Below are 11829 nucleotides of genomic sequence, written 5' to 3'. Positions count from 1 at the left end.
GAGGGGAAAAAAAAAAAGGATAAAAAAGGAAGAAAAAAAAAAGGAAAAAAAAGGGGAAAAAAAGGAAAAAAAAGGGAAAAAAATTGGTTTTTCAGTTAAAAGGTGAAAAAAGAAAAAAAAATTTGCAGTAGTGAACGTCCTTCGGTTCTTCTACTCTTCAGTCTGGCTGTCTTTAGTCCTGCCAGGTTTTCAGGAGAGTGTTGAATTTCCCTGCGATACACTGTTCCTCTGTTTTGTAAACCACAGTCCTGATTTTAAAGCAGGCTGTATTTGTTTCCCAGACTGCCTTAATTTGTGCTTACCTAAGAGTCAGTTTGTGGCTCAGCCTCTGGGTGGCAGTGTTTCTGGATTGGCCTCCGAGGCTATACAGCCTCTCTATCCAGTAGTTAGGGTTTATTTTTCTCTATTACACTTAAAACTGGTTTGGGGAAGTCCACTGCCCAGAGCTGGTTATTTAATTGTTACCCCGCTCTGTGTTGTTGCTGGAACTGAAAGTCCCTCTATAGGCCAGACCCTGTTAACTCCCAGGGACTAATCAGATTATTTTAATCCTTCAACTTGTTCAGGGTGGAATCTGGGTGTGGCTGTGCTCCTTGCCTGGTGGCTGGAGGGAGGAATCCTAACCTCCGGAGAAAATGGCTGCCCTAGTCCTGGGCTCAGGGGTGACTTAGCACTCAATTTGCTGCCACCTCTCCTGGGCCCCCTTATCTCCTCAGCCTCTCCCCAGATTTCACTCGTCCGTACCTTCTCCCTCTCTTCAGCACAGGTGAGTGTCTGTATCCGAAATGTCCTATGAACAGGGTTCAGTGAAAACAAACAAACAGAGGCCAGCCACAGAAACGGGGAAGGCTGAGTCTCTGTAAGCTCCTCTCTTACCGGCACTGCATGGTCTGGTCAGCTCTTCAGGCTGCCCCTTTTAGGCTCAGTTCTCCGTAATTACAGAACCCAGATCTCAAATGCCCCGGCGCCAACAGTCCCTCGGATCTCCTTTCCACAGTCCGGGGCTGTGCCTGTCCCAAGAGACACGGCTGTGTGCCAGTTGTCTCCCTCTGACCCTCTGGGCTCAGAGGTCTGGCAAACTTTCCTGCCCAGATCTCTGGTTTGTTTGCTTTTTTACCTTTCCAGGGGAACTCTGCCCTTGCAGGCTATAAACTGTCACCAGCTGAGTAATTTCGCCAATTCGGGGTGGGTGTTATTAGTTTCAGCTGCTTACTCCATTTGCTCTGGGACAAGACCTGGGATGTGTCTGCCTATTTCGCCGCCATCTTGAATCTCCGGAAGACTATTTTTTATAAATGTTAATTATATCAGGTCTGTTTCCTCCCTGAATTTCTATCAGTTTTTACTTCATTTATTTTGTAGCTCTGATGTTATGAGCTTAACATTTAGGATTCTTATGTCCCCTTGATAAGTTGAACTCTTCATCATTATAAAATGACCCTCTAACGCTTTGTTGTGAAATCTACTTTGTCTGATGTTAGTATAGCCATTTTGACTGGCTATCTTTCTTCCTTTTTTAATGTTTCTAATTCACATTCTAAATATAATTTAATTTATATTTGTATCTCTTTCCTCTTAATGAAAATCTTAATTTCTAACATTAACATAGTTACTTATCTTCTATATCTTGTGAGACATAAAAAATAAATTTAAAGTAATATTGCCAATATTACCACTGACAGTTAAGTTAGTTACTGAATGAAGTTTAAGAGATCTTTCTGTTATTTGTTCTAAGAATATATGTCACTAAGGATGTAGTCAAATACTGTGTTCTAGTCCCTTGAAATTAATTCTTTTTTGTTTTTTAGTGGTTTCTCAGGTTTTTATTTTTAAGGATTACTTCTTAAGTTTAATTTTACTTTTGATATGTAAAGGTTTTTATGTTTCCAAAGTCAGAACTTACATAAGACATATTTGGGGAAGTATCACATCCATTCCCAACTCTGTAGCCTCCTTACTCTTATATTTAAAAGTTTTGGACTTTTCCCCCATTATTTTTGAAAATATAAGCAAATACACATACATACATCTACACTAATAAAAGAGAAACATGCAAATTGGTGTCACTCTGTTACACCTTCCAGCCAATCAGGGCAAGTATGCAAATTAACCCAACAAAGATGGCGGCAGCCATGGAGCTGGAGGCTTGGGTTTCCCTAGCGATGAAGGAAGCCAAGCTTCCTGCCTGCCCTGGCCGCCACTCAAGGGAGAGAACAACACGCAGGCACAGCAGGAGCCTGAGAGATCAACACAGAGGGGCACCTGCTCCAAGCCTCCGCGATGTGGCTGAAGGTAGGCCCCAGCAGGGTGACAAGGGTGGCACCTTCCCCTGATCTGCTCAGTCGGCGCCTGGCCTCTGCTGCCAGACTGTGGCTTAGGCCTGCTCCCTGGGCCATCAGTAGGACATCCACTGAGGGCTCCCAGACTGTGAGGGGGAGCAGGCTGGGCTGAGGGACCCCCACCCCCCAGTGCACGAATTTCATGCACCGGGCCTCTAGTATATAAATAAAAATACATTTACATTTCCCATTCAATTCTTACACAAAGTGTAGTGTTCTGTAACTTCCTCTTTTTTTACTTAATAATATATCCTGAAAATCACTCCATGTCAGAGTAATTAGAGAATATTTACCTTATTCTTTTTGACAACTGCATAGATTCCAATATAAAGATTTACAGTAGCCCATTTGATCAGAGCCCTACTGATGGACATTTGGGTTGCTATTACCCATATACATACTGAGTGTTCTTTTGATTAAGTATTAGCATAGTATGTATTTTTCCATTCTTTTACTTTTAACCTAATTTTACCTTTTTATTTAAAGTGCGTTTCTTATAGGTAGCATATAATTTTCTTTTTTTCTTCAATCTGAAAATCTCTGCTTTTTAATTGGCATGTTTAGACCATTTACACATCTTTTTAATGTGTTTATTGTTCTGTCTTTTTGTCTAATCTTTTCTTCTGCAGTATTGAATCTTCTGTTACTCCCATTTAGTTTGTTTTTCTTGTGAGGCCTGTGTTTTTCATCTCTAGACTTACATTTTTAATTAAATTTTTACTGTCTTCTGTGTCTATACCAAACATATGAAATGCAGTTTAATAACTGATTTTTAATATCCTTATTTACTAGTTCTATCATCCATGTCATTTTTGGTCCTGTTACTATTGATTTGTTTTTCTTTTTCATTGTGAGTCATATTTTTTTGATTCTTTGTGTTTGTTGGAACTATACTTTGTGAAGTTGCTGGATATTTTTGTATATATTCCCATGAATATACTTAAGGACTCAGTTACCTGGAAATAGTTTAATTCTTTTGTGTTTTGCTTTTAAGCTTTATTAGATGGAACAAGAGTTGGCCTTTTGTCTAGGGCTTATATTCTCTCACTATTGAGGCAGCACCCAGTTTTCTGTGGCTGCTTAGACCTCTTTCTAGCCACTTGTGGGCTTCAGGAATTGTTCCCTTTGCTCTTTTCAAATGGTTCTTTCCCAAGCCTCTAGTAGTTTCCTCATATGTGTATGCTTATCAGCACTCAGCATTCTTGTACCTTTCTGGAGGTATTTTTTTCTGTGTGCAGTTTTCTTTCCTTCAGCATTCTGCCCTGGAAATTCAAGTCACTTTAGCCTTCCCCAACTGACAATTCTCCCTCCTCTTCCCAGGAAAACTATATAACTGTAAGCTGGGACATTTGGAGGGCTCACCTTGTTTATTCCCTCCTCAGAAATGACTATCCTGTGCTACTGATTTTGTCCTTTTTTAAATAAAGATTTTTCTAGTGGGAGGGTAAATCTATTTCCTGTTCTTTCATCTTGGATATATGAAGAAGTTAACATTTGTCTTTTAGTTAAAAAAAAAAATCCAAGGAAAAGAATCAAATCACTCTATATTATAAACTAGTTTGGACTAAATTTATTTTCCTTTGTAATTTCTAAAAATAAATATATTAATATCAAATGCTTTATATCTGATGTATAAATAAGATATAAGATAATGTATGCTATGGTGGTCATTTTCAGTATTTTCTGCTCATCTATGGTTTATGATATGAAACTACTTGGTTTACTAATTAGAAGAATAGTTGTATCCTATGTATTAGAAACACAGTATTTCGTAATATATGTAGCAAATAAAATAATCTATATTTATAATATTACTTGTTTTGCACAAAACTCAATTTTTAAACTCTTATATTTAAAAATTGAATATTTCTGATGATTTTTATAGACTTATAAGTATCATTGTTTTGGGGTATTATAGAAGTCTTTGTATACTGCATTTTTCTCAGTTTTTTATACTTCATACAATTATAGTAAATTTCTATAATTAAGATTCTCATAATTAGTGTTTACATGAGACACATTTGTATTACAAGGAGAGTAATACAGTGTATTCAGGCACCGGGGAATGTAGAAGGATGCTAGACCTTAGACACAAGTAAGAAAGTAAAGTTGAGTCTTGGCCCACTTCTTACAAATTTTGTGTTACCTTGTTAGCCTTATTTTGTTACTTTCTGACATAACCTTTTTGGGCCTTCTTTTTTAAAATGGCATGATGGTACTCTTTGATACTCCAAAGCAGTTGTGAGAATTGAATGCTTTTGTGAAAATGCATAGTGAACTGCAAATGCTATATAAAAATCAGGTATCATTCTGAGGTTTAGCCTGAGAAATGTAAGTTTCACACAGTATGTACAGTGGGAAAATTTGATTGTACCTAAGCCTAACATTAATAACCAGAATCATTGTCTTGGCCTGTGCTTTCTTTGGTTAGTTTCAGAAATTTTTAAAATTTGTTTTTGATACCAATTTAATAGAAATGAGTCATATTATCATTCCTTTCTTTACTCGGCATTACACCATTTGTACTTCACCACATATATGATCTGTGGGTTGTGGAGAGAAATGAGGATGTTGCTCAATAGCCCACATCTTTCAATGAAGAATACTTCTCTTAGGCATTAGGAAATGCCAGATAGATATTAAACTGAATTCATGAACTCAATAATATTTTGTGAGAAAATTTGAGGAGCAGGTCATTGAGCCAGATTTTGTGATCTCTCTAAATACCAACTGCTGTTACCCATGGAGTGGATTAGATTCCTTGGTTTTTATGGTTTAAAACATTTTCAACAGAATGATGCAGGAGCTGTTGCTGAGAATCAGAATAAAAGGCTACATACAAACTCATCTGGGGCTTGCCCTCCATATATGAATCAGATTTTGTTGTTATTTTGAGTTTTTTATTTTCTATATCTGTTTCTATTTTTATTTACATAACATGATTGTTGAATAGCATGCAATTAAATCAGAACTTTCTGCTTCACAGCCTAGCATATTTTTTAAATAAATTTTGTAATAAATAACCCTCTGACATCACAGCCTGTTGCTATGAGAATAGAACATTAAAAAATTGGCAGCACAAATTTATTTAACAGGGTAGCTCAGGATAAGTTTGAAGGAAAAGAGGCCAAGCTACATTTCCCTTTTTTCAAGTATTGACTTGGCCCCTTTAATTCCTAAAGATATCTAACAAATATGAAATTTGAAAATTTACACCATTAAGAAACATATTCACTGAAACCAATGGAAGGTATTCCTATCACAGGTCTAGTGTACTTGTCAGGAGTAGGGTTGTGAAGTCAGTGAATCACAGCTCCATGTGATGCACAGGCCTTTCCATCAGGTTCCAATGTGGTTCCTCACAGCACAACCAGCATTAGAGCGGGATGGGAGTTTCCAGAGAAAGGCCAGGATACCCTGAACCACCCAGGAGGTCAAAGGGCCCACAAAGCCGGATATCTCCCCTCCTGGCGGGTACATGGTGTCATTCCTTTTTGAATCAGATTTTAAGTGGAAACCACAGTTGTTTCCTTGTTTCTCATTCATGCTTTTAGCAGAGGATGTGCTGCCACAGATCTGGCTAAGTTTTGTAGTTTCACCTTTAAGGTTCACACCGCTTTCTTTTCCTTTTTAGAAGCCACAGCAGTTTTAATATATTGTCAAACCACAAAATGTACCTTGTTAGATATTTAGAGAGGATATGTATGCTAAATATTATTTGGTAGTCTCAGTACTGATTGTATAACCCTGTTTTGGGATTATAGCATAAATAAATGCAGGCATACATACATATATTTGGGGTAGGTGTTATATAACACCAAGCATGTGGAAAATAATTTTAACTCTTTGAATATGTTAATTTGTATTTAAAAATAATGTCTTATATTGCCTAACCTGAATTACATATTAATTTTCTTTTATTCTTCCCTTAGCATCAAGGCATGCCATGGGTTGCCTCTCATAAATGGACAAAGCTGTGACCCTTATGCAACAGTTTCTCTAGTGGGCCCTTCTAGGTAATGTTTATTGAATTATGAGATTTTTAAGTTTTAAAGTTTGATGTAAGAATTATAAAATTAAGGTTCTAAGAGCAAATGCTAAGTAGCTATTTGTGACACAAAATAAGGCTTTGAAAGAAAAATCTTTAGTGAGTTCTATTATATACTTGTAAACAACCGAGTCCTATTTTTATAGAAAGAAAATGGATATCATTTCAAATCTGCCAGACTCTTAGGCTGTTGGGAAGGAACATCAGTTTTAGTTTCCATATTGTTACCTGGAAAGCAGCTCAGGACCAAAACTGCCTTATCTACTCACGGCATCTGTGCTGAGAATTTGAGGTGTAGACAAAGTGCTCAAGTACCAGGACATGGAGTGCACCCACCGAATCATTAACTTAATCAGGCTAATTTAAGGGAAGCTTGTAGCACTTTGTACTGTTTGGTAGTTTATAACTTCATTATGGTTTTTTTCAGAGCCTGACTAGTCTGAAATTTATCTACAACTGGAAGGTTTAGAATCAGGAAACAGAGCACAATATTCCCCCTACACAAACACAACACTCAACACACAGACACACATTCCTTCTCCCCAGTCCCAAGCTCTCTAGGTATTCTTATTTTTTAGAAAATCACCAGTGAGTCACTTGAAAAAATTTGTGTATGTGTGTAAAATATCTAGCACCATGCCTGGTATTTATTGGGTACTCAAACAATGGTATGCTATTAACATATATGGTTTTAAATTTAAAAGGAGATAGATACCCAGTCTTATTACATTCATGCTGTCGGAGGAATTTAATTTTATGTGTTAAAAATATTTAACCTGGTTGAGTTGTTTTTGGTTTCTGTCTTTGTAGTCTATACCTGATAGGCAAATTCTTAAGTGTAATTGTTTAGTGACATACAGATAGAAACTTTTTGGCATATGAATTTTTTTTATAGAAAATCACTATTTGTTTTGATATTGTAATATAATTGTATATGATGTTAACTTTGGAGGAGGCTGGGGAAAGGCTGTGTGGGACTTCCCTATTTTTTGTAACCTCCTCTGAATCTATAATTAGTTCAAAATAAATTTAAAAAAAATTTTTTTTTATAAAGTCACATTGTAGCTGAAGCCCAGGAAGTAAACTGAGTTAAGAATGCTTTTTGTGTTTCTCAGATATTTTTCAACATAGGTAAGGGCACTCTGAATCTCACTGTCTTCCTTCTGCCGTTTATTCTAAGTTTCATATATCTTAGAATGTGTTATTAAAACCCCTGGCATAAGCTTGGCAGTTAATCTGGTATAGCCATAGAGAGAAGCATACAGTTTTGCTATATATCAGGTACACAAAACTTGAGTATTCTTTGATTTGAATTTTTAGACACCTCATTTGCTGCCCCCCCCACCGCCCCCAAGTAATATTTAAAACTGCAGTCTTCCCTGAGGCATCTTAACAGCTGAACAGAGGTCAGGCTCCTTGGTTGGAAATAGCATGTTTTATAATTGTGTGCTGTTAAGTTCTACAAGGTAAAACTCTACCACATTGGAACAGGAATGACCAAAAGAAGACAAAAGTAAAGAAGAAAACAAGCAATCCACAGTTTAATGAAATCTTTTATTTTGAGGTAACTTTCTGTTTTATATAAATTTTAATATTTAATACTGAATGTTTACTTACTACTTTTTTCAAATTACTGCCAGAGTAATCATTTTACCAACTAATGTAACTAAGCAGTCCTCTTCTGAAAACAGGAGAGCCATAGTGCAATGCAGTTGAGGCTCAATATATAAAACAAATGAAGGCAGAGCTCTGATTAATTTGGGGATGGGGAGTTCTAGGGGCACACCCACTTGCCTGTCATCCTCAATATCACACCCTTCTCTGTGTATCCCCCCACCTCAGACAACCCCCACCCCCGCCCCCAGCACACACACCTGACAGACAGTGGCCACAGGACTCTCCTGCAGAGTAGTGTTTGAATACCACTAGTGAAGTCAGAACAACTTAGTTCTGTTGTTCTACATTTATTAATGGTTGTTACATCTAGCCTAGAGAAAAGGAAGGGGCAACTTGGAGCAAGCATATGGCCCTTTGAAAGTCAAGACCTGACCTGCTTGTTATATCCAAGCATACCTATTAGGCCTGAAACGTTCATTCAAAGGGGACTTTGTTAGGCTGATTATAAAGATAAGTTTCAGTGTCTGCTAGTGGAACAAGAGACACAAACACACATGCAAGTGTACATGCAGCAGTAACATGAAGTAGATATTGAGGACCAGCTGAGTTAGTAAAGTCAGAGGAAAGAGAGTATTACAGAGAAGGAGCATTTTGAGGTAGAACAGAAAGTTGTGTCCAAAGACAGCAAGTAGTAATTTGACTGGAAGGTTTATGTAAGGGAATAGTGGGAACTAAGCTTAAAAAGATAGAGTAAGATAGCGGTTCTCAACCTGTGGGTTGCGACCCCTTTGGCGGTCGAACGACCCTTTCACAGGGGTCACCTAAGACCATCCTGCATATCAGATATTTACATTACGATTCATAACAGTAGCAACATTACAGTTATGAAGTGACAACGAAAATAATGTTATGGTTGGGTCACAACATGAGGAACTGTATTTAAAGGGCCAGAAGGTTGAGAACCACTGGCCTAGCTGGTTTGGCTCAGTGGACAGGGCGTCCTACAGACTGGAGGGTCCTTGGTTCGATTCCGGTCAAGGGCATGTGCCTCAGTGCAAGCTTGATCCCTGGTCCTGCTCGGGACACATGTAGGAGGCAATTAATCGATGTGTCTCTTTCATATCTAGGTTTCTCTCTCTCTCTCTCTCTCCCTCTCCCTCTCTCCCTCCCTCCCTCGCATCCTCCCTCCGTCCCTCCCTCCCTCCCTCCCTCACTTCACTTTCTCTTAAAAACAATGGGAAAATATCCTAATCTATATGTCTCTTTCATATCGAGGTTTCTTTCTCTCTGTCTTCCCCCCTCCACTTCACTCTCTCTAAAACACAATGGAAAAATATCCTCAGGTGATGATTAACAACAACAAAAAGAGTAAGACCACCTAATCAAAGGCCTGGGTGCCTGCCTGAAGTGCTTAAATACTAGCCATTGAATGTTTTTGAGCCTGGAAACTGTAAGAGTAATGCAGTATTTGAGGAAGAATTAACCATGATCTGCAGGCCAAATGGCTGAGGGAGAGAGAACAGAGATCAAGAGACTGTGATTAAAAAAGGTAGGGAGTTGGGGAGGAAGTAGATCTGATCCAAGAGAGTAATATGGAAATAGAGAAGAAGGGACAGATGAAAAGGAATGGTAAAGGCAAAATAGTGAATTAGTTATAGGAGAAAAGACAAAGGGAGGGGTCAACTGTTGTCTTCATGATTTCATATCTGGAGAAATAGAAAAATTAGAGAAGGAAAACAAGTGGTTCGTTTTGGGGAATAATTAGCTTGAGGTCTGAGATGTAAAATCCTCCAATAAGCAGTTTATGACTGAAACTTAAGACGGGAGATAGTTGCAAATAAAAACTCAAGACTTGCTTACAGAGAGTCAAGAAAGGCAGGGGGTAGAGGTAGGTACACAGTGAAGGAGAAAAGTGTAGACAGGCAGTTCTGGCACTCATTCGGTATTCAACTTTGAGCACGTCTCTTCGTTTCTGTACTTGAGCTTCCTCATTTTTGAGATGAGGATAATAAATCTAGCTGCCTGCTTCAGAGCAGTGATCTGATGAACAAAGGAGATAATAGATTTGAAAGCACTTTGTCAACTATGCAGCACTTGCAGCTCTTGGGACAAAATAAGAAATAAAACCTTAGAGAAAACCCATAGTTGTAGGTTCTGTGGAAAAAGAGGTACCAGAGGAAGAGGCAAGAGAGCAGAAGGTTGCCAGGATAGTGCCTGGGCACCGCAAAGAAAAGAATGTTTTTTGAAAAGGCGGTACAGTTGTGTGATTGCTCCTTCAGATAGAGGGGTCAGTGAAGGTGAGAACTAAGAACCCATCATCCGACTTGGTGATTAAGAGCAGGGTTTTAGGCGGGTGACCTGTGAGGAAGCCAGATATGAAGAGTTACTGTAGTGAGTGGGTGGTGAGGAAGTGGAGGCTGTGAAGATGGTTTACAGTTTTCAGATATTTGTCTGAGAAAGGAAGGCGATAAAGGGACTATAGTTTAAGGGGAGAATTTTTCTTAGCCTTGAGTGACATTAACAAACTGGTAAAGAAAGCTGTAATTAAATCAATTAGTAGAGACCACAACCCTAAAGGGACATACCTGGAAAGCTGCTGAATATTCTATTAGGATCTTTCCACGGAATCTCCCCTAAAATCTCAACGCTTGAAACCCTTAGGAAAGAGGACCCAGTGCGCTCTCCCTCCTGGGAGCAAGCCAGAGCCTTTCCCCTTCCCTTCTTCTTCCCCTTCCTCCCCACTCTCCCAGGTGTCTTACTTTTAGCTTCGTGACTCCCAAACTCCCTGGGCCTGCCCTTTACCTCTATAACAGGTGCCGGGGTTCTTGTCCCGGCATCTAGAAGGGTTCAGGAATCTGGAGAAGGCTGTGTGTAGATTAAATAGGAGTCCAGAGACGAAGCATAATTTTGAAAGGCATTTGGGGGTCAGAGGAACCCAGTTTAAAGGAAACTAAGATCTAAGTCAGGGGTGGACAAACTTTTTGACTCGAGGGCCACAATGGGTTCTTAAACTGGACCGCAGGGCCAGAACAAAAGCATGGATGGAGTGTTTGTGGGAACTAATATAAATTCAAAGTAAACATCATTACATAAAAAGGTACGGTCTTTCTTTTCAATAGTTTTATTCATTTCAAACGGCCGGATTCGGCCATAGTTTGCCCACGGCTGATCTAAGTTCTCATCTCAGGACTCCATGATTTTTATTAACACAACTTGTCCTGGGGTGAGGCAGAGATATACACTTCAAAGGGTATACACAGCATTGTCAGAATGGAGGAATTAGCCTACGGCTGTTCAGGTGTTTGGCCAGTAGGAGGCAATAACATGTAGATTAAGATGCCCTGAGCTGTCTGGCAGCCACAATCAATTTAATGTATCCTATTCAGGTTTGGGGAAATGCCCTCAGCCATTCCCAACAGGTGACTACATGTCCCCAAATTCCATCAACCTTTTGATGAAACTCTTGCGATTATGACATGCTAGAATTGGCTTCTGGCAACAGAGATGGGGACCGTCCTGCCTGTGGGATTTGGCCTGGCCCTGCCAAGGCAACCACAGGCTGGACTCGAAATTCAATAAATCTAGGAGCTTTTTTCAGAGCAACATAAATTTATATTAAGTCAATTATATTAATAATCTACACTAATAAAAGAGAAAAATGGTAATTGGCATACGAGCTACCCTTTTCATTGGCTAATCAGGGCTATATGCAAATCAACTGCCAACTCAGATGGCAGTTAACTGACAACAAAGATGGAGGTTAATTTGCATATGTAGGCACAATGCAGGGAGGCGAAAGGGAAAGCAGGAAGAAGCCCCCTGCCA

The 11829-nt window shown here is 39.0% G+C and overlaps 1 protein-coding gene across 2 annotated transcripts in view; it reads left to right on the top strand.

Moving 5' to 3' along the window:
• Nucleotides 1–11829, top strand: part of RASA2 (RAS p21 protein activator 2) — a 135764-nt gene that overhangs the window by 76871 nt on the left and 47064 nt on the right. For both annotated transcript variants that reach the window (XM_015560415.1, XM_015560414.1), the window contains 2 exons: nucleotides 6272–6355; nucleotides 7879–7951. In XM_015560415.1, the coding sequence (XP_015415901.1) occupies nucleotides 6272–6355; nucleotides 7879–7951 (157 nt within the window). The remainder of the gene's footprint in view (nucleotides 1–6271; nucleotides 6356–7878; nucleotides 7952–11829) is intronic.

The sequence above is a fragment of the Myotis davidii genome, unplaced genomic scaffold, assembly GCF_000327345.1.
Source record: "Myotis davidii unplaced genomic scaffold, ASM32734v1 scaffold73, whole genome shotgun sequence".
Classification (NCBI taxonomy): domain Eukaryota; kingdom Metazoa; phylum Chordata; class Mammalia; order Chiroptera; family Vespertilionidae; genus Myotis; species Myotis davidii.
The sequence above is the reverse complement of the archived record's forward strand: the minus strand, read 5'-3'. Positions and strand labels throughout refer to the sequence as shown.